General features: G+C 45.4%; 3 protein-coding genes across 3 annotated transcripts; all 3 read right to left on the bottom strand.

The window, feature by feature from the left end:
• Positions 1 to 5,925: 5,925 nt before the first annotated feature.
• grpel1 (GrpE-like 1, mitochondrial) lies at positions 5,926 to 8,875 on the bottom strand. Its single transcript, XM_080519137.1, has 4 exons — positions 8,750 to 8,875; positions 7,587 to 7,746; positions 7,349 to 7,430; positions 5,926 to 6,838 (listed from the first exon to the last, which is right to left on the bottom strand). Exons 1-4 carry the CDS (start codon positions 8,815 to 8,817, stop codon positions 6,492 to 6,494), a joined length of 657 nt encoding a protein of 218 aa, XP_080375263.1. The 5' UTR covers positions 8,818 to 8,875; the 3' UTR covers positions 5,926 to 6,491.
• Positions 8,876 to 12,356: 3,481 nt separating this feature from the next.
• On the bottom strand, positions 12,357 to 15,427 carry tada2b (transcriptional adaptor 2B; the record flags this gene model as incomplete). Its single annotated transcript, XM_080519243.1, has 2 exons — positions 15,137 to 15,427; positions 12,357 to 13,580 (listed from the first exon to the last, which is right to left on the bottom strand). Exons 1-2 carry the CDS (start codon positions 15,404 to 15,406, stop codon positions 12,357 to 12,359), a joined length of 1,494 nt encoding a protein of 497 aa, XP_080375369.1. The 5' UTR covers positions 15,407 to 15,427.
• Positions 15,428 to 19,791: 4,364 nt separating this feature from the next.
• LOC308147252 (uncharacterized protein) lies at positions 19,792 to 22,261 on the bottom strand (the record flags this gene model as incomplete). The annotated part of the gene is made up of 7 exons (XM_080519358.1): positions 22,193 to 22,261; positions 21,836 to 21,945; positions 21,521 to 21,629; positions 21,203 to 21,271; positions 20,977 to 21,053; positions 19,967 to 20,081; positions 19,792 to 19,882 (listed from the first exon to the last, which is right to left on the bottom strand). Exons 1-7 carry the CDS (start codon positions 22,225 to 22,227, stop codon positions 19,792 to 19,794), a joined length of 606 nt encoding a protein of 201 aa, XP_080375484.1. The 5' UTR covers positions 22,228 to 22,261.
• Positions 22,262 to 25,113: the final 2,852 nt, after the last annotated feature.

Below are 25,113 nucleotides of genomic sequence, written 5' to 3' on the forward strand. Positions count from 1 at the left end.
GCACTTTTCACAGATAAAGATCACAAAGCATTAGTAGCAGAAAGATAGAAACAGCACCAAAATGTGTAGAAATGTAAGTATATATAGTCAAACTGATAAAACAGGATGCAGAGAGACAAATCATACATAAACAAAACCAATAAGAGAAATGAATGTTGTTCCTGAGAGCTCAGGTTTTGTCATTAGGGTGAAGGATGTTGGTAAACAAGGTGTTTGACCATGTGAGGCTTTAAAAGTGTGGATCGGCTTTGATACTGATATCAGTCTAGATATCATCTCCAGTTCTGAGGCCTCAATGTCCAACCAAATACTGTTCAAGTCTTCTGGGTCTCGTTTGTTCACCAGGCTGTCGGCTGAAACGTTGCTGAGAAGAATCCTGCAAGGAATTCATTCATTAGAGAGTGTGTGTGTGTGTGTGTGTGTGTGTGTGTGTGTGCGTGCGTGCGTGCGTGCGTGCGTGCGTGCGTGCGTGCGTGTGTGTGTGTGTGTGTGTGCGTGCGTGTGTGTGTGTGTTGTGTATCGAGCTTGCATTGATTATCCAGATTATTTTAAAATGACCTTACATTTTCTCATGCTCAATATAAGAGTATATTTCTAGAAATTGACTTGTTCATAATATATATGTGTATATATATATATATATATATATATATATATAAAACTGCAAAAAAAATGCACGTGCTACCATTATTATTATTATCATTATTATTGTACAAAAGTGCATGATATTATTACATTTTTCATAGAAATGTTACTTAATACAAATTATAGAGCATCTTCCTCCTGTAACATCCAGGTTATAGAGCATCTCTTGTGGAGGCAGTGGTTTTAATGTGAAGCATGTTCTCAACACTCTTTACCCGCCAAAATAAAGCAGAAAGTTTGACCTGACGGACTTTCTGAGGAGTAATTATCTCCATGCCTCTTTTATAAATACTCACGCACACACAAACGCTTGGACACACACATTCAAGACCCCCCCCCCCCAACGCATTTCATATCTACTCTTGCATGGTCTGAAAGGTGTGACCATCTATTAAGGGCCACACGAGGCCGCCGCCCCCCCGTCATGCTCCCTTCTTGGTCACGCTGTGTCGTCTCAAGTTAGCGGCCCTGGAGTTGATAACTCACCCGGCCGACGGACCGACAGATTGAAAAGCCTCCACGTTCCTCGGCGCCACCAGTGCATGAAGAGGCACGCTTGTACCGGACCAATATACACCAGTGTCTCCGTGTTCGCGCAGCCATGCATAGCGGCGTGTACATGTGTCGCTCCGGCCCCTCACTGAATACGCCGTGGCACGTCCGGGTAAAGTTCACCAGGAAAAGTCAAGACTCCGGAAGCGTGAAATCTGACAGTCTGGACCTCCAGATGTGTCTGTGGACGTTGTTTCCATGGACCTGTTTAAGTTTATCGGTGCGTGATTCCCCCCCCCCTCCCCACTTGGACCTTGCGAGATCGCGTTATACGATGACTGATGTGCGGAGCCGCATCACGGCCGCGTTTTAATTCCGCGAGCACTCGCGCTGACCTACAATAAACCTTCAAGGGTGATGGGCTAATCAGAGTCGGCGCGATCCACGCTTTCATTAGCCCATCGCCGGGAGGACAGCGGTGGACGTACGTGCGTTCCACTCAACGTCTGAACCGTTTGACTAATGGAGTCTGGCGCGTATAAAGTGAATAAAACACCGGGAGCAGGTGGGATCACAAAGTTAACAAAGTGTGTTCACATAAAGGCAAAAGTGTAAGCAGGTCCACGAGATACGGTTACTGCTCAATGGGAAGAGTAGAACATCGTAGAGCTTCACACAAAATGTGAGCGAACGTTCCTACACGTGAAGAATCGGCTGGAAACAGTAGTAAACCTGAATATCGTGGATGTCTTACAGCTAGATAGGCCCCGTTTACGCAAAGTTTCAACATTTTGAATAGGATCTAAGTTTAAACAGAAGCAGCAGAAACAAAGTGATGTAGTTTTCATGTTGGGCCACCAGAGGGTGCTGTTCTTGCACAACCCTGAGTAGGACTGAAGCCTTGTCTTATATTGCAGTTTTGGTTTTTTTGTTACTCTACTTGGACCCAGGTTTTGTGAACATTCACAGAATAAAAAAAAAAAAAAGCATTTTCCCTTGTTGACGCGGAGACATAGTGGGAACTATTTTCAAAAAGTTGTGTTTTCCGTGGGTCCGAGATCCGTTGTCGTGGAAACAGGTTTCTGTTTGCACTTGAAAACATTGCGTAAACCTCATCTGTAGAGTTGGTCCAGTCAGCAAATATTGTGATTGGGGTTTTCTTCTTTCTTTTTTCACATTTTAGCTGCTTTTGCTCACCTGTGGGTTAATTAGTGACTAAATTGCACAAAAATAAAAGTGGATGAATGGATGGATGTCCTTGGGCAAAACCTTGAATCTCACTGTAGCAACTACTTTCTGCAGGGCCAACATGTCGCATGGCAGCTTCCACCTTTTGTGTATGAATGTGACTGACCAGCACAAAGAGACGCCCACACAGGTAAAATGTACCATATTTCTTCAGTCCATTTATTACACTGTCTGAAATTACAACTGTTTGGGTTTGTACGTGTTTAAACCCACCGAGTGTCTGGAAAGCCAAGTGTTCTCTCGGCAACATGCCTTGACGGTTGCTTGAAAAACCTCCAAGTTCTGCTGCCGTGCAGAGATAAATGGGATGAAAGCTTCAAAAAGAAAAAAGAAAAAAAAAACCCAAATGCTCAGTTAAAGCTGGGCTTCTTTAAAGCTCCTTTGCAGCTGCGACAGACATACTGAAGCATTTTTTTTTTTGTGGTTGTAAATTTCTACATCGGGCACTCTCACGACGCATTTCCATTTGTCAGATTTCCCCGAGGAACTTGACCGTTTCCCGTCCACCTCTTCCCTCTACAACCCCCCCCCCAAAGCCCTCAGGTACACCCTCCACAATCCCCCTCCCCCCCACGCCGGGCCCCGAGGTAGGCCTCAGACACACAGCCCGCTGTAACCAACGCTAACCGTGACAGATTTGTTTACGACGCAGGGTAAATGTCCTAATGATCGTCGGGGGAGGGCTGCTGGGAGGCAAGTGGCCGGAGGCGGAGAGGGATCCGTGTGAGGTGGCGTGCTGAGGAAACGCGCCGCCGCCACATTAAAGAGCACAGCTGTGGATCACAAACACAGATTATACCCTGCAGGCCGAGTCGGCAGAAAGTAGCTCCAGGGAAACGGTGAAACTCTGGGTTTCGTTGTGTCGAGAGTGAGAAACAGAGGGTTGGCACTTCGCTTCCTCACATTGTGAGCTCAAGTCTCATCCTATATTTAGGCTCTGAAAACGAGGCTCCGGTTGATGAATTTGCATCCAACCAAGCATTTTTTTTTTTTTCCCGGACCGGCTGAGGACGACTCCTTTTCATTTCGTGCTGCTTTTGTATTTAACATCCGTACAGCAGCCGCACGCTCTGCCTCTCTCCATTACGCACGGTGATGGGCTTCACTGATAGCAGTGTTGACAGCATCTCTCTCTCTTTATGAGGCTCTGGAACACACTGAAGGACCTCATGAGCTTCGGCGGCCTCTCAAAGGAAGTGGGTGGGGGTGTGGGGTGTGGGGGGGTGGGGGGGGGGTGGAAGTGCTCCTTTGTGATGTGGGCTCTGCTTTGGGTGTCACTCGCACTGAGAGAAGCCTGGCCTCCGGGCTTTGCTCGTCCTCCGCTGGGCCTTGTGTCAACCCTAAGCAGCACTGACCTCATTCATTTCAACATGCACCCGATCGCCCCCTGCTGGAAGGTGCCTGCGTCCTACGCGTCAAAAAAAAAACATAAAACCCAACTCATGGCAGTCGTCTGACCCCGGCGAACTCCTTTCCCGCTCTCGATTCCAATCCGTGTAAACAAACATCCCCGAGGTGATGCTGCCAAGCTCGTGTTCGTCATGTTGGACTGGAAGTGAAAGGGCTTGGAGACGATCCCCGAACATGAATAATTGAACGCTCTTGAACATGGTGTCTTCTAGTTTGCTTGGAAAAAACAAAAAGTTTCAGACAATCTGCATCCTCCCACCAGCTCTCGACCTTTCTTCCATTACAGGCGGACTTTGAAGCCGGTTTCATTCTCCTGCGTTGCCCTTGTGTTCCGACTCTCATTGGCTTCAGAGCTCCTCACTCCTTCCCGTCAGCTTCCTCCTCCTCTTCCTCCTCCTCCTCTGACACCAAGGCAAGTTGCTCCAGCGTCTTTCGGAAGCAAGCAGACGTCTCCGTCTGCCGCGTCGTCCCCAAGGCTAACCCTGACCCATGACGATTCATCAGGGCGAAATCCTTAACCCAGATCAGCAAACGACCGCCATGATCCTCAGTCACACTTAGAAACTGAGAAACATAGGTTGGCTCCATTAAAGACAGAAAATTACATCTGTTGAGACATCACAGGTTAAAAAAAACCTAAAAACTAGGACTTCAAACATTTCAGTACTTTTAAGTTCCTGAACCCTGAACAAGTGCTTCATGGCCATTGATGGAGTGGGAATGAAGGTCCAACTTCAATCCTGTCAGAGGATTCGAACTTGCCAATCAGAATGTAATGTACAGCCTGTCATGAGGTAGGATGTCGTCACTATAGATTTGTCTAGAATTGATTGCACCAAACACAAGATGTCAAAGTTCCACATGAACAAGGACAGAGAAACAAACAAGCGAGCCGATACGCTCTGACCCAACGGTACGACTGCTCCTCATATACCCTGGTGATGGTGTCGCGTCAGTTCAGGCCTTTCAGACTGTAAATTAGAATGTCCTGATTGGATCCGCTCCAGTCGTGAGCATCTTCCTGGCTTCACCGTTAAAGGAAGCGGCTGCCAGCGAGCGTTCATAACTACCGTGTCGTCGCTTCTTTCCCTCTGAGCGCCGATCTGACGTCTTCTAAGAGGCTCATTAATGACACACATCAAAGTCCGGCCGTGCGAGGCTTCATCAAAGCAGAAACAAGGGGGATCCTGGTGAAACAAACCTCCTCCTAATGAGGAAGCGCCAACCTGTCAGCTCCACTCGCTCCAAAGCGAAGGAGTAAATTGCCCCTGCCTCCTCCACCCCTTTATTTTTTCCCCGAGACGAGCGAACAGGTGGAGTCCCGGAGCTGAGGAGGTGAAGATAGCAAGCCTATCAATTAGCTCCGCCTTGTCAGATGTGCAGTGAATGAAGGGAGGAGAGACGGGAAATGAGAAGAAGATTGGAGTCTGCGGAGGAGAGAGAGAGAGAGCGAGAGAGGGGAAGATGACGCAAGGTTTCATTTCATCGACAATGAAGCTGATTAGCGCACGGCGAGGCAGACGGGAGTGACAACACGGCTCAGGGTGGAAGTGGAAATGTCACTCAGAGGAGCAATTTGACCGTCTCCGGGCCTTTAACGGATCCAAATCGACGCATTTCTCCTGTTAGAACCGTCCAGCGGTTAACATTGCGTTAATGCCGGGCTGATTTTTAGATGGATGATAGAATGCAGCTCTTCCCAAGTGAGTTTTGGCGACACCTTCTAACGAAAAATACCCATTTAGGGTCAACTTTCTAAAACAATAGTCGAGCTTATTCAAGCTGATGACCGATGACTGTTGATGAACATATTTACCAACAGCACCAACCAGTGGTCCAACATAGAAACTACATTTTCATGTGGCCCCATAGTCACCAACTAACCTCAAACATGTTTTCGTATCCCGTGAGAAAACTGCTTTAATTAATGTTCCAACATTGTTAAAAGACTTTTCAGGCTATAGGAGTACAAAACACTGGACAGGCAGGGCTTTACCTATCGCCACAGTCACTGGTCATAATGTAAAGGCTGGTTGCCGTCTGCGCTGCCCGTCAAATCTCTCACGACCATTTTCTACCTGATCTGCAGGGCGAAGACTTGAAAAGCATCAACAACTCGACCATTTCAAAGGTGATCAGTTTATTCTGATGTCAAGTTTCCACAAAGATAAAACTTTTACATCGCACGTCGGCCATGATGGACTAATTCCGTGAAATGTGATGAGATGGCTTCCCCTCCCTCGGCGCGCCAGGTTTTATTCACAGCGTGTACCGAGAGAGACGTCACCGTGGCGTTAAACAAAAGTCTGGAATGATACCGGTCATGCTCACGTTGTGACCACTAACGGTCTGAAACTATTTTATGATTTAATCACAAAAGGTCTCTTCTCTTCCTTTGGGATCGAAGCTTCTGTGGGAGAAGCTGTGAGCGCCTCCCGCCCTGCGACTGATAACACGACTGACGACAACAGACACGACTCGGAACGACATGCTGAAATCCAACAGGAACGACCGTCTGCTGTTAAAAGATATTGTCCGGATACGGAGTCCTGGTGGGTTCCCGTCTCTCGGAGGCACCTCGGAGGGGAGGGGGAGGGGGGCACGGGCTTGTGGGGGGGGAGGAAGAACAGTGGGGCGCCGTTGACCAGTCGTCTGTTGCCCTAGCAACAGTAATCAATCCCATTACCTGGTCAGTTCTAGGGCGCCTTGGCCACCCCCACCAGTGCCGGCCTGAGGGTGCGCCCGTGCAGCTTGTAGCCCACTTTGGTCACCACGGCGACGGTGCCGGGCTCCTTGCCCTCCACGGGGGCGTGGAAGAGCGCCTCGTGTTCGTACGGGTCGAACTTCTGGCCGTCGGGGTTGAGCCGGGACAGGCCGTGCTTGGCGAACACCTTCTGGATCTGCACCTCCGTCATCACCAGGCCGTCGTACAGGTTCTTCAGGTGGGGGTTCTGGCTCGTCACCTCCGCCTTGGGGACGCTCTCCGTGGCCTTCTCCAGGATGTCGGCCACCTCCAGCAGGTCTTTACAGAAACCCTGGATCCCTGAGGGGGGGGGGGGGACACATCGGATCACTGACCCCGACTGAAGCTGAACTCCCGTTACATAGCTGGTTTTAAAGTCCAACAGTAGGAAGGACTTGGCTTGTCCTTTTGTGACATCTAGTGGCGGATAAGTGGAACTGCCCAATACTGCTACACAATTTATGTCAACATCCATCATATAGAAATTAATTCTCTATATGTCATCATATCGAGTCCTTCACATTCAAAACAAACTATAATACCAAAAGTATTTGTTCGCCTGCCTTCACACACAAACACATATATATAAACTTAAGGGACATTTCTTCCTTAAACAGGATTTGATGATTCAACTGTTCTCAGAAGGCTTTCCACGAGGTTTAGGAGTGCGTTTGATTACAAGTATCTACATTTCTACACACATGGATGTGTACATAAACAAAAAGCACAATATTGAAAGATAAAATGATATAAAATGAGGTGGAAGATAAACTAAAAACTAACTAAAACCGTGCAGGGGTTCAAGTTTACCGTATAACTTTGCGTCCTCGATCATCTTCTGAGTCCTCGTCCTCAGGTTCTCCGTGTCCGCCAAAGCCCGCTTGTACTTTTCCTGTTGGGAAACGAATCTTACGTTCAACGCTCGGAGGATGACTCGCGTCACCACATTTATACAAAGAAAGTACCGATGCCGCGTGTGTCAAAGTTTGTACTCTTTTGTACTTTACTGCCTCAATTGTGCGGTGACAAAGCGAGGCCATGTCCTCACCGTCATGTCCTTCAGCTGCCCCTCCAGCTGAGTCTTCTCCTCATTCAGAGCTTTGTCTGCGGCGCTCTGGTCGCTCTTCTCGGCCGCCGCCGCCTCCTCCTCCGACGGCCCGGCGCCGCTCTTCTGCTGAGTGGCCGTGCACAACAACCGGGGCGACGCTCTGGGCGGGAAGGACAGAGAATAAACACACGTTTAACACTTTGTCCAAGCTGACGCCACACACAAAAGGCAGCTGGAGTCACCTGTCACAATTCAAAGAGGATGAACGAATACGAATAAGACAAAAACAAGAAAATAATAAATGAAAATATTGCAATGAAAATGAGGACAAAGAAATTGAAAAAAAAACTAGACGGAGAAGAGAAGCAGATGCAATGCGAGAGAAATAACGTGAATGATAGAAGAGAGAACAAGAATGCAAGCGCGTGAGAATAGAAATAATGAGAAGCCACCAAGTCAAAAACGTTGAATTATGAAAGGGTATAAGAGCTGAAACGTATAAGAGGGGTGACCTTATGACCTCTGGATTGGTGAAGTGGCCAAGCTTTCCCCCAGTCATTGATCTGGGTGACTTAGGTCTTTGACCTGTTAAATCACCGTATCAGACGGATTAATTCGCTGCTGACCTGCCAGCAGCTCTCAGCATCTCCAGTCACTGAGATTCAGCCTGTGTTGATTTTAGATTTTATGATTTTTCATGACAACTTCCTGTTCCACCATGTGTGAGAGTGGACACACACCCGATGGGGAAAAGGTGGAATTAGATCAAATTAACATGTAATTTGGGTGAGGTTTTTTTTTTTTTTTTTTTTAGGTGTGTGTGTGTGTGTGTGTGTGTTGGGGGGGGATCCCAAACGCATGACAGTTTCTAACGTAGGGTTTCAACGTTAGCTTAGCATACTCAGGATGTCACGTTATGTCATCATGTCCCCTGCTTTTATGAATGAAATGTAGACAACGTCTCTCACACACACATTCAGACACACGAATACAATCTTCAGTTTTAAAACACACACTCACATGTCCCGTGCGGATGATTTTAATTTAAAGGTCAAGACTCAGGACTGTTGCCAAGCTGCGGAAGCTAACGCAGCCAGCCGGGTGCTACCGAGTCTGACCGGAAGCTGGATTAAAAATACACATTTCTAACAAACTTCGCTCACCTGATCACCGTAGGAGAAGCCAGGAGAGAGCAGCTCTGCCGCACGGCACGTACACACCAGCTCGCCATTTTTCCTCCGTGTAACACACGCTGACCGGACGTACAACCCTGATGTCTGAGCCGTGAGGTCTCCACCAATCGCGCAACAGAACGGGTCGCCCCGCCCACAGCTTGACCAATCGGGTTGAAGATACGCGTGTGACGAAACATTGCAGTTCGGTTCAGACTTATGTGAACAGAATACCACGTGACTGCTCATGCTCATAACTAAGCCGCCATCTTGGATGAGGACCAGCTTGTCAAGTATTCACTTTTAATGAGTCTTTAAACTACAGATCCTCCTAACTTTACAAGCCTTTTGTACTTTTTTGTTAGATTGTTTTACTGTCAAGTCCCTTTCTCACTGAATATTGTGTTTATTTATATTTGCCCCATCTGCCTTCAATGCTGCTTTATCTTGTGCAGGGTCGCAGGAGCCACACATGCACGCCCGCCACACACACACACACACACACACACACACACACACACACACACACACACACACACACACACACACACACACACACACACACACACACACACGTACAGTTTACATTGTTATTGTCTTGTAATTTGCAAAGTATTTCTGCTCAAAAAAGAAAAGTAACTAGTAGCCACATGTTAAACATTCAAAAGCTTACTGGATCAGTTATATGTCCAGTTTCTGTGCTAAACGAAAATGTGTGAAAATCTGATGAAAATCTAATGATTGGGGAATATTTGTGTGTGTGTGTGTCTGTCTCTGTGTGTGTGTGTACACCTCGACATCCCTGTTCTCTGCAGTGGAAAAGCAGACCCATCCAAGATGGCGGCGATGGTGACCCATCAGCGCCTACTGTGAAGTCTAGTTACATACATCTATGTCTACTTACTTACACAAGTCTGTGTGTTCATGGGCACACGAGACCAAGGACAATTGACACAAACCTCCACCAATAGAAGGTTAAATCCTCTGCTGCTTATTCAACTCACATTTTATCACCAGAAATCATCTAAAAGTCAACCTTGACAAGTAGAAGGATGATTATATACTTTCAGAGTGTAAATTCAGGACAAACACAATTGCATACATTGAAGAATTTCAAAGTTGTGTAAAACTGACCAAAATTATGTTTTCCATTTCCAGTTAAATAATCATGTAAATAAGGATAATTGTTAAAACAATAAAAACATCTAAAGAGCATAACACGACGACAGTATCTCTCATCATCAGTCTGAACCGTATCACTTGAAATGTTCTGTATTTTACAGCTTTTTTGAAAGTCGACTGCACAGTTTAACTCCCAGGACAGAAATACACTGTTTAATACACCATTTACACGACAACAAAGTGAAAACGCATCGCTTTTGTGATTCAAGTTCACACAAAAGTGGCAGAAATGCTGAAAACTATGGAGTTAACATGTTGGCCCACTAGAGAGTGCGGTTTGTTTTGACCTCACTTAGTATTGTTTAAGAGCTGAAATGAATAGAACTCCTTACGGTTTATGAAACCGTCATATTTCACTCTGACAGGGACAATATTTTATATTTCTAATTTACTGAATTCGTCAGCATTCGTGGTTCTGCTCTGTACTGGTTGATATTCCATCAGACAGAACCACGACCATAAACATTTTGGATTCTCCGTCTTCCTTAGTTTATGAGGAAAGCGCAGCATCTCCTTTCATTGTTATGCTGAAGACAGCCAAATGTATAGAACTCTGAAGTGGGGGAGAAAAAAAACCCACAAAACTACCGAGGATTATAAAGTATTTGCACTTTTATTAGATCTCCATAAACAACCCGTCAAGTGCAACAGCAAAAGGAACCAAACAGCAAAACCAGATTTAAGATGGTTCCACGGCATGCCACCACTACAACCACAGTCTTAGAAAATACCGTCCAAAAAAACGGATTTCTTTTCATTACAAAAGCTGTAAAAAAAAAAAAAAAAAAAATGTCAGTGACATAAAATGCTATACATTTCACAGGTCGGCAATTGTATCTCTTTTCCAATGTATCTTACAAAATGTATTTACATTCAGTGACGTTAAAGTAAGCAAAACTCCGTTAGAAAAATACTTTTCCCACTGGGAAACGTTTACAGCGATCCGGCTCGATCTGGGAGGGTCGGAATACACATGCAGCACAAGAAAACTCTGGAAGAATTAGAAAAAGACATCGGAGATCTTCAACTGGGAAACAAAAATCCAAAACACAAACCATATTCAGAACACTGGGAGCTCCATTTCAACGAAAAACCATCGGATTTATGCAGAAAAATATAAATATAATGTTTGTTTTTAATTCCTGCCGAGTCAAAGTTAGCGGTTAGCAATTAGCACAGGGTAGCGTTGCCATAGAAACACACCACGACCGAAAACTCACACAGAAATAAAGTCTGTACTAGTTTTCTCCATCGATGAAATTCTATTGTTGGAATTTCAAATTCCTTTTGGTTTTTGTTCGGAATCTTTAATTTTATTACTAAATTAAATTTGCTGACATCCTCAAATTATGGTTTGATGCAACAAAAGTCAACTAACCACATTCAAACAACACGAATTGCACTTATTTCTTAAATCTTGTCAAATTTAAACTTGTATCAATCACAAGTTGTTGTTTTTTTTTTTTTAAATCAAAATTAGAAGCAAACCTTGTTGAACGATGCATTACCAGAGTCACCGATTTCACAAAAAGGTGCATATTTTGCGTAATTTACCCAAAGGAGTTGTGGTTGGAAGTGGGCGGAGTCACACACCGTCGACATGGTGGAGAAGAAGTGAGCAGAATTGAAGCGCCGTCTCAGCGGGCTGTTCGTTTGCTTTACGCCTTTTCTGCAAAGTTATTGCCAAAAGTTTTGTAAAACTGCATTTAAGAGAGACTTTAAAGAGTTTTGAGCAAAACGACAGTTGGGAAGCGAACCGGTAGCCTCCGGGTGGAGACGCAGAGTAACAGGAAGTAACATACTTTAAATGGGTCAGTAATCTATTATATGTTAAAACTGTAGAACCCTTAAAACCAGCTTGCAGCAAGATCGTCTGTATGACAACATGTATTTGTGGAATGTTTCCCAGTTTAAGAAATACTGATCAGTACCATGTAGAGGACAGATTACCTTTACTTTCTTTGGCATTTCTTTCTTTTCTGATATGATTCACTGTTCTAAGTGTATTGGGGTTTGTTTGTTTTTTGCTGCATTTAAAAAGTGGATTTTTGTCGAGGCTGAGGAGCTTTGAGAACACCATTCGCCACCCAGATCCCACATGATTACTGAGAAACCTCGTTCTGGAAACGTCCTTTCTGCTCCTTCCTTCCCAGCATGAAATGGCTTTTTAACCCTTCCCGGACCGGCTCCAACCTCCGCGGCGACGCAAAGCGCGAAGAAGACGGACATGTATCCGTCCGTGTACCTTCCCGAAATGCAAAAATAAAGGCTTGGTTCCACAGTCCCAAAGCCCTGGTATGAAAATATATACTTCCGTTTTCAGTGGGGGATCCGTTTTCCTTTTTGACATATTTACAAGGCGACGCCTCTGAAATGAGGAGTGCCAACCGGCCGTTTAGTCCCGGGGCCGTTTTCGCTACGAGGCGTCCCGAGATATCCAGCCGCTCTCCGTGAGGAAGGTGAGGATGCGCTTCTTGAGGACCTTGTCCAGGTAGCCGGGCAGGCGGCTCTTGGCCGGGATGCCTTGCCGCTTCTGCAGGTGGTCCTTGATGATGATGGTCTTGACGGTGAGGTAGCGCGCCGGGCTCAGGTTCAGGGAGCTGCACAGCACCTTCTCCCGGTCCGACAGAAGCTCGAAGCCCGTCAGGTTCTCGATGGCGGCGAACTCGCCGTCCTTCCCCTCCTCCTTGATGCCGCCCCCGACCCCCAGCCCCCCCGCCACGCCTCCGCCGCCGCCGCCCCCGAGTCCCATCCCGGAGCCCAGGCCGCCGCCGCCGCCCCCCGAGCCGCCCCGCTTCGACGTGACCACGCTCTTGTTCTCTTTGCGCTTCTCCCGCTTGTGCCGCGCCGCCTCGTACTCGGCCGACTCCTCCAGGCGCATGATGCCGTTGCGGCGGTACCGCTGCAGCTCGCGCACTTTGGCCCGCAGCAGCCGCTCCTTGTGCATGTTCTCGAAGAAGTCCTCGAACTCCCGGTGGGCCATGAACTGGCAGAGGCCCCGCAGCCTCAGCCGCTGCTCCTTCTCCTCCTTGGTGATCTTTCGCTTGGGCGCGCTCGGAATGGGGCCCGACCCCGGCGCCGCCGTCGACCCCGGTCCGACGGCGCCGCCTCCTCCTCCGGCTCCTGCCACCCCCGCCCCGCCGGCGGTGCCGCCGCCGCCGCCGCCCAGCGTGCCCTGCTTGTCCTTCTCCTTCTCCTTCTTGTCCCGGCCGAGGAACCCCGGCACCAGGTTGTAGTCCCGGGCGATGTTCTTGCGCCGCTGGCGCTCCCGGAGCTTGCGCACGTACATGTCCACGTGGGCCCGCTTCATCTCGATCTCCACGTCCTCGTCGTCGTAGTTGACCGACAGCCCGCTGATGAGCTTCTCCGCGTCCTGGTCGTACTCCACCTCGTAGTCGTCGCGCAGCGGCATGTAGCCCAGCTGCTGCTGCTCCGCCAGGCTGATGTCCAGCGGCGGGAGCGGCGTGGTGAGGCTGGGCGACAGGGGCCCGCCGCTCGGACACGTGTGGTCCGTCACGCGGTTGGGGATGTTGTCCGGGATGCAGGCCTTACCCAGGTTGCCGTGGATGTACATGGTGACGTAGTGCTCCATCACTTCCTGGGGGGTTCGGGACGCGCCGACGTGAGCGGCCATGTCCTCCTGGAACGACACAAACAGGAAGTTGGCTCTGGTGAGGAGAGTCGTGACTTGACTGCAGTCGTGAAGCACCGAAAACACTACAGTAAGAGTTTTATCTCGCGGATTTCAAACTCTGACAACATGCATCATAACCAGCATTTCACGAGCCGCCTGAGAAGAAATCAAGGTGACCTTTGGTAACGCCGATCAGAAAACTGTTGGTTTGTGTCTTTAGTCAACGTCCTGGGAACAGCCCGTCTCCAGCAAATAAATCAATAACTTTTCTGGGTCATGATTACCCACACGGGCCTTTACCTCGTCTCACAGCAGAGAAAGAAAAAAAAAATCTTTATATCTTTAACTGTTCCGACCACAATTTGAAAAGCAAAAACAAACAATCCATCCCTGTGTTCACTTCAAAACAAGCCTATTATTTGGTGGACGTTGTTCCTCATCTCTCGGAGGCCTTGTTGACGCATTTTGCATTTGCAATTGTGAATTCATGTGCACAAGTTTGTCCTTAAAGAGTAACACCGTCTCCTTTCATGAACTGCAGCGTTTCGACGCGTTTAATTCCAATTGAATAAAACGAGAGTGGCTGGTCCTGACAGAACATATCTGCTCTTATTTTGAAACTAATTTGTACTCTCCTATTCGGGGCCAGGCCTTTCTGCGTGCAGTTTGCATGTTTCGCCAATATGGCAAGAAGGAGCCCATGAAGTGAATCAACTTCTCCACTCACAAGCTGAAGCTTCCTGTGAATCACTTTTAAAGCTTGATGCTTTAAAGATCATTTTAACAATGATTAAAAAAAAAACTTTTGCTTATAATTCCAATTCGTATCTGGTGTTCAGACGTCCAACTTTTCATGCCAAGAGCATAATCTCTTAAGCCATCTCTCAGTCCAGCCAACAGAACACCTGCCAATGTCATAATTTGAACCATGTTAAATGTAATACAGCCAATAATGGAATCATTTAAACCATTTTAAATGTAATACAGCCAATAATGGAATAATTTAAACCATTTTAAATGTAATACAGCCAATAATGGAATAATTTAAACCATTTTAAATGTAATACAGCCAATAATGGAATACTTTGAACCATTCTAAATGTAGTACAACAATTAATGTAACAATTTGAATCATTCTAAATGTAATAAAGCCAATAATGGAATAATTTGAACCATTTTAAATGTAATAAAGCCACGAATGCAATAATTTGAATGACTTTAAACGTGCAAAACTACATAATGTAATGATTTTAACCATTTTAAATGTACTATAGTCCACAATGTGACGATTTTAACCATGATAAGTGCGAATAAAGCAAATAACGTGATAATTGTATACACTTTACATGTGAAAAGCCAATAATGTGACAACTTGAACCATTTTAAATGGAGAATTTCAAACAGTCACTCGCAGAGCTTCTCGTATCGTCACACGACTTTCAAACTTTGACTGCCCGGCACTTTCTACACATCACAAACGCCAACTTGCGTGACCGCGTGCGAAGTTTGAGTGACTTTGAGTGGAGTTAAAGAAGTTTAAAGAAGGAAAAAAAGTCAGGTACCCAGTTCCCAAATCCATACTGCTCGATGGCATCGAGCAGCGACTGCTCCTCCCTGCTGGTCCATCCTCCCTCCGCCTCGGGACCCCAGAGGGAGAACCGGCCGCCGTCGACCTGCTGGTAGCCGTGCCACCTCCGGTGGTTCCCGATCTCCGCGCCCGCCGAGAAGCACTCCGGGCACAGCTCGATGTCCGGGCAGTCGGTGCAGCGCAGCCGCAGGTTGGTAACATCCGCGAGGCAGTTCACGCAGTACTTCTTCCCCAGGTCGGCCATCTTGCCTGGCTCCTGCTTCTTGTTGTCGGGGGCTGCGCATGCGCGCTGGCTACCTATCAATATTCATGAGCCCGGGCCGGGCGCGCCCTGCGATTGGTCCGTGTCTTGTTTCCAGGGCAACCAAACCATACATTGTACACTGTAGTTTATAAACTCGAAACTAATGGAGGAAAAGTAACGAAAAGAAACGCGAAAATTCCAGAGTGATCTCTGATCTCCTTTGTTCTGAGGTGCCTCGTCCACCTGCCTTGTGTGGGACAAGAATAACTTGTTTTTTTTGATAATTAAAACAATGGAAAGAGAGGTAGAATATGAAGAAGGGACGAAACAGACATCAGGTGACACAGAAAGTGTTGAGATGAACGGAGAAGAAGCTCCCAGACTTGACCTCGATGATGGGAGGATCGAGGATGAGGAGGATGAGGAGCTTCAAGAGAAACGCAAACAAGACTATGAAGAATACATGGCGGTGTATCGGGAGCTGGTGGAGGAGAGAGAGAGGGCCACCCAGCACAACGTCCAGCTGCAGGCGAAGCTTTCCGAGTACTTCGGCAAGAAGGCCTGCGGTGACGAGCGGCCGGCGGAGGAGGTGAGCTACGAAGAGCTGCTGCGGGAGTTTGGAACGTCCTCCAAGATCCAGGCCGACCTGAAGCAGCAGCTCAGGTGCAAGGCGGCGCAGCTGCAGGGAAAACTACAAGAGGTTGGTGGGATTTCAAATGATGTACACAAACCTGAACTCTGCAAAAAGCAGGGGACTTCACAGTTCAAGAAGACAAGTTTAGACGACAGCATTACAAGTTTCGCGCATCGTTTTTTGCGTTTAGTTTGTTTCCAACCTTTCTGACCTCCTGAACCAGCCTGGTGGCTCCTATATGGGTCGTGCACGACGGTCCGAGTGACGCTTTGTAGGTGTTGACCCAAACTTCCACACAGTAATTAAAATATGGCAGTATTAGTGAGCAGTATAAAATATGTAGTATTTTGTTTTGCTGAGGATTTTGGTGTTTCATGTGAGGATTCCAGTTTGTTTAATCAAAATGTAATGATAGTTTGTATATATATATATATATATATATATATATATATCAAACCACTTTTTTTTTACTTGTTTAATTCAGATGGGCTATCCTGAGTGAGCTGTTCTCTGGACAGAAAATATTTGTGCTGCCAGCAAACAAAACAAAATGAAGTATTTTAGAGATTTTCCGTGTGTCATTTATGTAAAGAATAAATAGTTGAACAGCCGTGGCGCGCCTGTGCAGCTCCAGCAGTTTCAGAAAAGTCACCAGGAAACTTGTTTTCCACCGTCTACATGGAGACGAAGCGTTTTCGAGAAGTTCCACTCTGCGCAGTGTTTTCAAAAGCAGAACTTCCTGTTTCCACTCGGAGGCATTGTGTTGTTTAACTGAGCCCCATTCCTTTCTTTGGTCTCGCCCGGCAACAGAAACCAGGTGACTTCCTGTATGCAGGTGTCAACGTGTCGGCGTGACAAAAGGATGGCTTTCAGCCATTCAGCCATTCTCCTCTGGGACTCTGTGATCAGTTGGTACTGATAAGAGATGAAACGTCTTCAGAACAACGTCTGAGAGGGAAAATCTAATCAAAGAACAAAGCGAGGAGGAAAATACACTCAAAGATCCAAACAGTTCATTCGTGTTTTAATTCACTCAAATGATTGTGACACGAGCTTGTTCGCCTCAATATGCTCTGACTGTCCTTTCATACTCCTTGGTATGAACACAAATAAATAAAGAAATGTATGTTGGGTAACAAAAGAGATTATAGGTTGAAAGACTGAGGTATGCATCTAAATTCTTTAAAACAGTTGATCAAATCACTGACTTTGTCACTTTTTTTTTTTAAACTGGCATTTATTCCTTCTCAATATCTAATTTAGGGATATTTAGAAATATCTATGTCATTTTAAAGGTTTATGACATTATTTTATGATTAATTTCAACAAGAATTGCATTTAAAATATCTTTGCCTTGTTTATCAGTTATTTATTGCTCCAGGAGAAGTGTTTACGTCTGAAGACACAACATTGAGGGGATCTAAATATCGCTCTGTGGAGGAGCAGCACAAAAGGCAGGCCTGCTGAACCGTGCGGCCGCTGCGTTCAGCGCCACACTCACACTAACCCAAGAAAATTGAACCCAGTAAAAATGTTAAAAGGTGCAATAAGATGCACGTAATGCCACTTTAATGCAGCAGGTGGCAGCACCCGCCACTGCCCAGTCTGTTCTCTGCCCTGATCGATTGTGATCACATCATCAGTATTGAATTTGAACCAGAATCAATAATAATTTAATTTCTTTTACAGTTCTCATGTTGATCATTTTGTTGTGTTTTGTTGAAAAAAAAGAAAAAAAAAACTATGGAAACTCAGTAACGATGACTCAGAAATGGAAAAATAAAAAAAGGAAAATAAAATAAATTTGAAAAAGTAAAAGAGGGGAGAACAATAAAAAAAAGGGGGAAAAGAAATAAATCATAAAAAATAGCGAGGATAGCTAAAACTGCTCTCATCACTGGGAAACAGTGCAACATAAACAGCTAAATAATTGAATCAAATATAACTCATTCTACTTCTGATACTTGATTATTGCACCCAATTGTTTTGTACATTTTTCAATGTTTTTGTCTTTATTCCAGATAATCAACATATGTTTTAGCTCCACACAAATTGTATTTGGTGGAAAAAAGACACTATGGGGTTGATACAGAGTGAGTGGGACGTCGATGTGTGAAAGACGTGTTCCTTTGTGGTGAGAAATGAGCCAATCTGCCGCCGCCGTCTCGTCCCAGCTGGACAGCGAGCGACTCGCACTGACTCGACTCCAGAGCGCCGGAGCGGCTCAGGCCACGGCGCAGTCATCCAGGCCGGATGTGCAGCTCCAACAGGCGGTGGGCTTGTGCCGGCGCAACGGCAAATTGAGGACGAGGATCGGCAGACTGGTGGAGCAGGCGTCCACCGAGGAGAACCGGGACGTGGACCCCCTGCTGCTCCAGTTCCATCGCCTGCAGCTTGACGCGCTGGAGCGGGACAGGAACGCCGAGAGGCTGGAGAAACCTTCCAGGCTGCAGAGGATGTTGGTCAGTTCCCTGGAGGTAGGTGGAGGGAGGTGGAGGGAGGTGGGGTCGCCCTGCGTCGCAAGTCCCGCCTTGACCTTCGTCACTGACTTGTGTTCCACCGTCAGCGTCTCACCAACGTGAAGGCCAAGCTGGACTTCTGCCAGACGGAGGTCCGGGCCAAGAGAGGCCGGCTGACCGAGCTGGAGGCCACACTGGACGAGAAGAGGCACGTCTTGGCGGGGATCAGACAGACCCGCGATGAGCTGCAGGGAGACAACCTGAGGCTGAAGGAGCAACAAGGACTGCTGGGAAACAAGGTCCTGCTGGGGGACTTGGAGGACATCATGGACGCCTCAGACCGCCTGGAGGAAAGACTGCTGCAGCAGAAGTCCATTGATAATGCTCCTGACAAATGAACGAGATTAGACTAACTACTTCTGTTACTTTAACACTTGTCTTTCATGTAAAAATGTACAAAAAAAAGGAAGAAAAATAAACGATCGAACGTTTCAGAAATTGCATGAGATGCACTTACTTCCTGTTTTTTGTTCCATGTCTGGGTGAGTTTGATATCATTTACCCAGAGACATTGCGATTTCACAAGCAGTGCTCCCACCTGACTTTTTTTTTTTTTTTTTAAGTAAAAGCTTGAAGATGTGAAGACTTTGAGTCTGAATAGTAGGACGTTAATCGATGACTGAGAGCAGTGATTCCCAACTGAAAGGGACCTCATAACACACGACATGTCAAATCCAGTTTCTTCCTTAAATTCTCTTTAAACTCTATTCTTGTCCATTCCTTCTAAGAAGCCATATTCAATGTAACTTTCTTGGTACTCTCTTTTTTTTATTATTTGTTTTGTTTGTTTGTTTGACCGATTCCTCTTTCTCTTTAGCCTATACATTTAAATGTCAATTCTTAAACTTAGTAGTTTTGTGACATAGATGAATTAAATGCTGACTCACCTGTTATTAAAACTTTTTTTTTTTACATGTTGCTTAGCGACTATTCGTGGTTTAATGTTTTTTGTTTAGTTAACAGGTAAATTAGTTGTCGGAAACATTCTTAATAAGAATATACAATCGGTAATTTGTGGAATGATTGTGAAATGGTTTAGGGTATAAAAAAACACACAACATTAAAGCATCATTACAGGTCAAAAGCAATCCTGAAATCAACAAAATAGGACCCGTCCATAAGGAAAAAGTTTATTCTTGTGTCACAAAAGCAAAGGAGAAGCATGAGGCTGCGCTCTGGTTCCATTCGGCACTGGGTACTAAGGCATGAAAGCGGAACGGGATGGAAGAAGTTCAAACTTCGTCCACAAGCCTCTCCAGCAGGTCCCTGAACCTCGGCTGGGTCGAGTCCACGCAGAAGTCACCTCCGTCTTTCAGGGCGACGCTGTGGAGCAGGAGACCAGACTGCAGGGCAAAGTCTTCACATTGAGGGTGGAGGAGTTTTGCGTCACGGCGGCGAGACACTTACTGAACGACGGCAGAGCAGCCGGGCAGCGGCAGGCTCACCTCCAGGGACTCGAAAGAACTCTGTTCAATGAGGTTCCAGTTTTCGATCGGCACGCAGAGAAGACACTTTGGCTTGTCTGTAAGATAAACTTTTCAACATGAACTGAACACAAACAGATGACAGACTCCTTTAAACTGCAATGACATTGTGGAAACCTCCTTAATGGGGCCCCTTGCCGCTGCGCTGGATTTGGGGCCGGGTGAGTCGAGGCAATCGTTTTAAAAATGCAAGAATTGGCACGTGCTGCAAATCACTTCATGTCGCCATCAAAATCACAGAAAAGGCTTATTTCCCGTTCACCGATGTAATGTTTGTAGACACTTTCCCATAGAAAAGATATTGTAACCCGTGTGTCGACATAATAGTTCAATCTTGCCAATCTAACATGGAACTGACATGAAAAAGCCAAAAAGTGAGAGTCAGTACAGCCGCCTGACCGTAGGAGGCAGAGCTGAGCAGACGTGTTCTGAGCCAACACAGCCTGGAAGTTAGCGTCAATATTTTTACGCAGCGAAAGGAGGTTTCTTTTTTAATATTAGCTTTTCAATTGATTCCTGTGGCCAAAAAATGTTGTCTGATCCTCCATCATTACATACGGCGATACTAATCTCATCAAAAACTCCGGATGACACTATAAAGGGTTTGATTTCTGATTGGCTGGTTGGAGCAACACACTTCCAGGTACGGGGACGATTAGTACTGTTGGAAAACCTTGAGGAAGTGGATTTTGGATAATCTGACTCCTTTTAACTTTCTCTGCTGAGCTGTGTTTGTGACTTCAATCACTAGTAACTCAATAAAGCACTAAAGCTAAGCAAAATCAATGTTATTCACTCCACTTGTCAGAGGTCATAATATTTTAGCTGCTTGGTGTATATTCACACTTAGTTTTCTGCCTTGGCGATAATATCCAGGCCATAGTTACAATGACATCATACTATAAGTTATCTTGAAGGTATTATTAGACTCACTTTTAAAGCCACCAGATGGATTCACTACCACGTCAGGACTGATTTCTCCTTGGTCTCTCATGGGTTCATTACGTTCACTGTGAAGGTACATTGGTTATTACGTCAGACGGTAACACAGACCTGCAGTTCCAGCGGTGTTCAGATCGAGCTCTTTGTTGAGTCGTGTTGTGAAGAATCACCAAATACACGTGACGACGACGCGAAGAGAAAGAACCGTGGGACTTACAGAGCTTCGAGGTACTGCACGAGGCTGGATGCTTTCCGACACCGCTCCCTGCCATCAGCCAGTGTCTCCCTGGAGATCAAACACAGTGAGTTCAGACTTTAATCTGGCAAGCCTCAGATTAGTACCGCCCACATTTTACCAACACGTGAACTTCGGAACCAGAGGGAGCAATAGGTTAGATCTGCATTCTATCATTGCACTGTTGGAAGGACATGAGCAAAAGTGTTTTGCATATAGATTATTTATCTATTGTTTAATGTCAGAGTGGGTCAGGGCGACTAATAGAAATGCTGAAACATTAAACATAAAGATGCTCACATTATTTCAGTCACTGCACAGTTTTGGTTGGCAGGCCAAATCCTGACGCTCTTCACAGGGTTCCATTCAGTTAGGTGGTCAGTGACGGTCAGGCTGCAGCGACATCCACCTCGGGACAGGCAAAAATACAACTTTCTAACAAAGTAGATGTGTTTATTGTGTAGATCGACAACAATCTGGGGAATGTGGCCATTTATGAAGGAAAAATTTGGTTAAAAGTGATTCAAGTAAATTCCAATGTGTTTGATGGTGGTGGTTAGTAGTTGAGTGAGACATTGTGTTCGGTGAAGTATAGTTATGGAGACTTTCACGCACGGGTTTCATCCAAATTCCACTCATGGAGAAGAGACTTTTCCAGTTCCTGCAGGACCGGCCTCAATGGGATGAGTTCGGAGCAGAAAACTATATTGTCCTTGAGGAAGACACTGTCCACCAAAGAAAAGCATAAAGTATTTAGGGTTTGTTTTTTTATACATTTAATCCACAATAGCTTGTCTGGTATACGTTTTATACTCCTATCAGCTTAAAGAATCTCTCTAACTTCTTGCTTGTCATCGGTTTCCCGTGCCGTCGCGGTGTCGGTTCATGTGAGAGCTAAGTTCTTCCAGGCAGTCTTGGTTCAATACTCTCATGTTTATACGCTGCTTTTTTCAAATATATTAGCAGTCTTACTTGATGCTGGCCAAGCAAGGAAACGGTAGCAGCATCACGTGCAGGAATTGTACATCCTCCACAGCAAAATCGCCGTTGTTGGTGATAAATGGCGGACATTGCCTGCAAATGACTGTGAAGTGACATGGAAAACACTTTTCACCTTCAAAGTTTGGCTACGTTTAGTCGTCATTGTGCAAGAAAACTCAAGAATGTGCAGTTTGCATTGGAAGTGTCATACCACGAGGAGCTCCCTGTAGAATGAATTCTATCGCGTAGGTCGGCTGATGAGATCTGGGTGATTCGGTGCTATGCTCCTCCGGAGTAGGTTCCGCTTCCGGAGTGATCCAGCTACATGATACAGTCTTCATTAACGCTTAAGCGTGTACGAATAATCTTCTTAATCAGAAAAGAAACGGCCGACATCAGACGCGAAAACTCTGCACAAAACGCTGACGTAAGCAGTTTTATCACAGCATCGCTTATTCGATCTGGATAAAAACGAACTGCAACCTTTCTTTCCAACGGCAAATCATATTGTCTTTATCAAGAATATTCAAATACTGATACGAGTATCAGATATCGGGTCCAATACTGCATGGAGTACTCATAAGTGTTTGTTTCATCACATATTATACAGTTTGTCAACAATTTCACATTGGTGTCAGAAGTCCAACAAGGCATTCAAAGTGTTTCTCCAAATCCAGCCTTGGTCTTGAATTTCATCCAGTCTAAAAGTCCCTCTAGAGGCGCTGATCTGTGATCGGTGTTGCCAGATTGGGCTTCTTTGGGGACCCTGTTTGTGTTCCCGTTCTTCGTTTATTTAGTGCAGTTGTGCACTGATGACGTGTTCTTTAATATATATATATAATAGTTTTACGTATTCAACGTGAGTTTTACATTGTTTGGGCTGGAAACGTTGAGTCAGACCTGGCAACCCTGGAAAAGACATGCGTTCTGGTACCGTGTGTTAATGTTTACGGTGGATTTCTCGCTCTGGATCGTAGAAACGCTGTTTTTCAACCGGACCAGTTTGAACCAGAAGGAGAGGCTCCAGAAGAGCTCCAGACTCTACAGCAGAACTTTTCAAGATGTTCAGCTAAAAATATTATGTGTCTGAATATGTTACTTAGTTTGGGCATATGTGTTGTTACAGTTACTCCCTGTGGGAGGGTCAAAGTGAGTATCCACTACCAGAGGGATTGGTTATTTCCCGCCATGATGTCATGAAGGGAAAAACCTCTGAATCGTCTGTTTGAACGCAAGAAGCTAAAGGTCCTTCGAAAAAGTAGTACCCGTGTATTCCTTGTATTTATCAGTCCCATAAATACAATAGAATAAAATAGTCCAATCAATGTCTATATATTATGCATGTGGATTTAATAGGAAAGCAAAGGGTTAATGTGCAATTTTACATGTTTATTACAGATTACTGCCATGTTGGTCGACACTTACGTGTAAAGCGCCTCAAAAAATGGCACAAATATGATTGACCCGACACAAACCGTGCTGCCGTCGGCCAGCGTCGCACTGGAACAGAAAGATTAGAATCAGATCACTTCTGCCATCCGGCGTCAGAACGTCGTCTCCCTGATACAGTCACAGGAAGCGAACCTTCTCAAGTTGTTCATATATTGAAATAACACAGTTTAAAAGAGAGTTTAAAAAAAATCCCAAGCAAATCTATGTATTGATTATTTAGCCATCAAAATACATGTAATAAACATGTCGTTGTTTACACTAATTAAACATAAAAGGAAATTTTAACTCATTTTTGTTGTGTATTTTAGGGCTGTTTTTTTCATAGCCTTTTAAAGAGAGAATAAAATCTGATTATATGTGATTTGTGTCAAATAAACACTTATAGTTCAATCCCTTGTTTTGAGTTGCAGTACAAAGATACGACTACTTATAAAATTAGCCTAAAGGATTTTTTTTGGATACATTGAGAAAATAGTTACTGTAACTTGCCCTGGTTGAGTATAAAGTACATACATAACACCCAATACGGTGTTAATCGGGCAAAAGACAATGGTGCTTATGGTAATTATGGTTATTATACATTCTGGAAATCCTGTATAAGCAACTTCAATTTCCAATATTCTTTCAAATAACCTATTGTTGTTAGTTTAAGTTGCCAGATATGGTCCAATAAAGGGTTAACTCGATATCATCCAAATTAGATTAAAGTCGAATTTAGCACCAAAATCCTATAATTGTTTCTTTTTATTGTGATTCCTGCTCAAAATTTAGACTGACGATCTCTTGACATAGACTTGAAATCAGAAACAGTCTGATGGTGTTTGACGTCAAGGTTCAGTTCTTCCCTCCAATAAAGTGAAGTCACTTCAGTCAGCCTTTCCTAAATGTCTGTACACACTTACAGGGTCTGAGTGGAGCAGCAGGTTTCGTTGCGGTACCACGTCCTGATGCTTCTCACGCTGGATTTGTTCGGATGCTTGGTGTTTCTCTTGGTGCAGCGGCATCTGTTGTGGGCTTGAGAAGGTCCAACATGTCGATAGTCAAGATATTAACATGATACCAAAAAAATAGCAGTCGGGAATCAAGTATGATGGTATTGTTCGTAGGATGTAAAGACATAAGACTCACTTTGTCGGGAATTGTCCGCTCTCGTTGGCTTTACACTGGTGTAAGAATTCCACATTGCAGGTTGCTTTATGTCAAGTGGGACGGACTCTTTGGAGATGTGCGGTTGGATGGGTACTTCAGTGGAATCGTCGATGAGGTCTTCGAACGGCCATTCACTGGGCTGTTTAGTGGAATCTTCGACTGGCTGTTCAATGGAATCTTCGACTGGCTGTTCAGTGGAATCTTCGACTGGCTGTTCAGTAGAATCTTCGACTGGCTGTTCAGTAGAATCTTCGACTGGCTGTTCAGTGGAATCTTCGACGGTGTCTCCGGTAGGATTTCCAACGGGGTCT

This window comes from Blennius ocellaris (assembly GCF_963422515.1).
Source record: "Blennius ocellaris genome assembly, chromosome: 23".
NCBI classification, from domain to species: domain Eukaryota; kingdom Metazoa; phylum Chordata; class Actinopteri; order Blenniiformes; family Blenniidae; genus Blennius; species Blennius ocellaris.

Coding starts and splice junctions, on each gene's coding strand:
- grpel1 (XM_080519137.1), bottom strand. CDS start 8,817: ATGGCGAGCTGGTGTGTACGTGCCGTGCGGCAGAGCTGCTCTCTCCTG. Junction 7,431..7,586: donor GGCAGCTGAAGGACATGACG/GTGAGGACATGG, acceptor GTTTCCCAACAG/GAAAAGTACAAGCGGGCTTT. Junction 6,839..7,348: donor CGAGGACGCAAAGTTATACG/GTAAACTTGAAC, acceptor CCCCCCCCTCAG/GGATCCAGGGTTTCTGTAAA.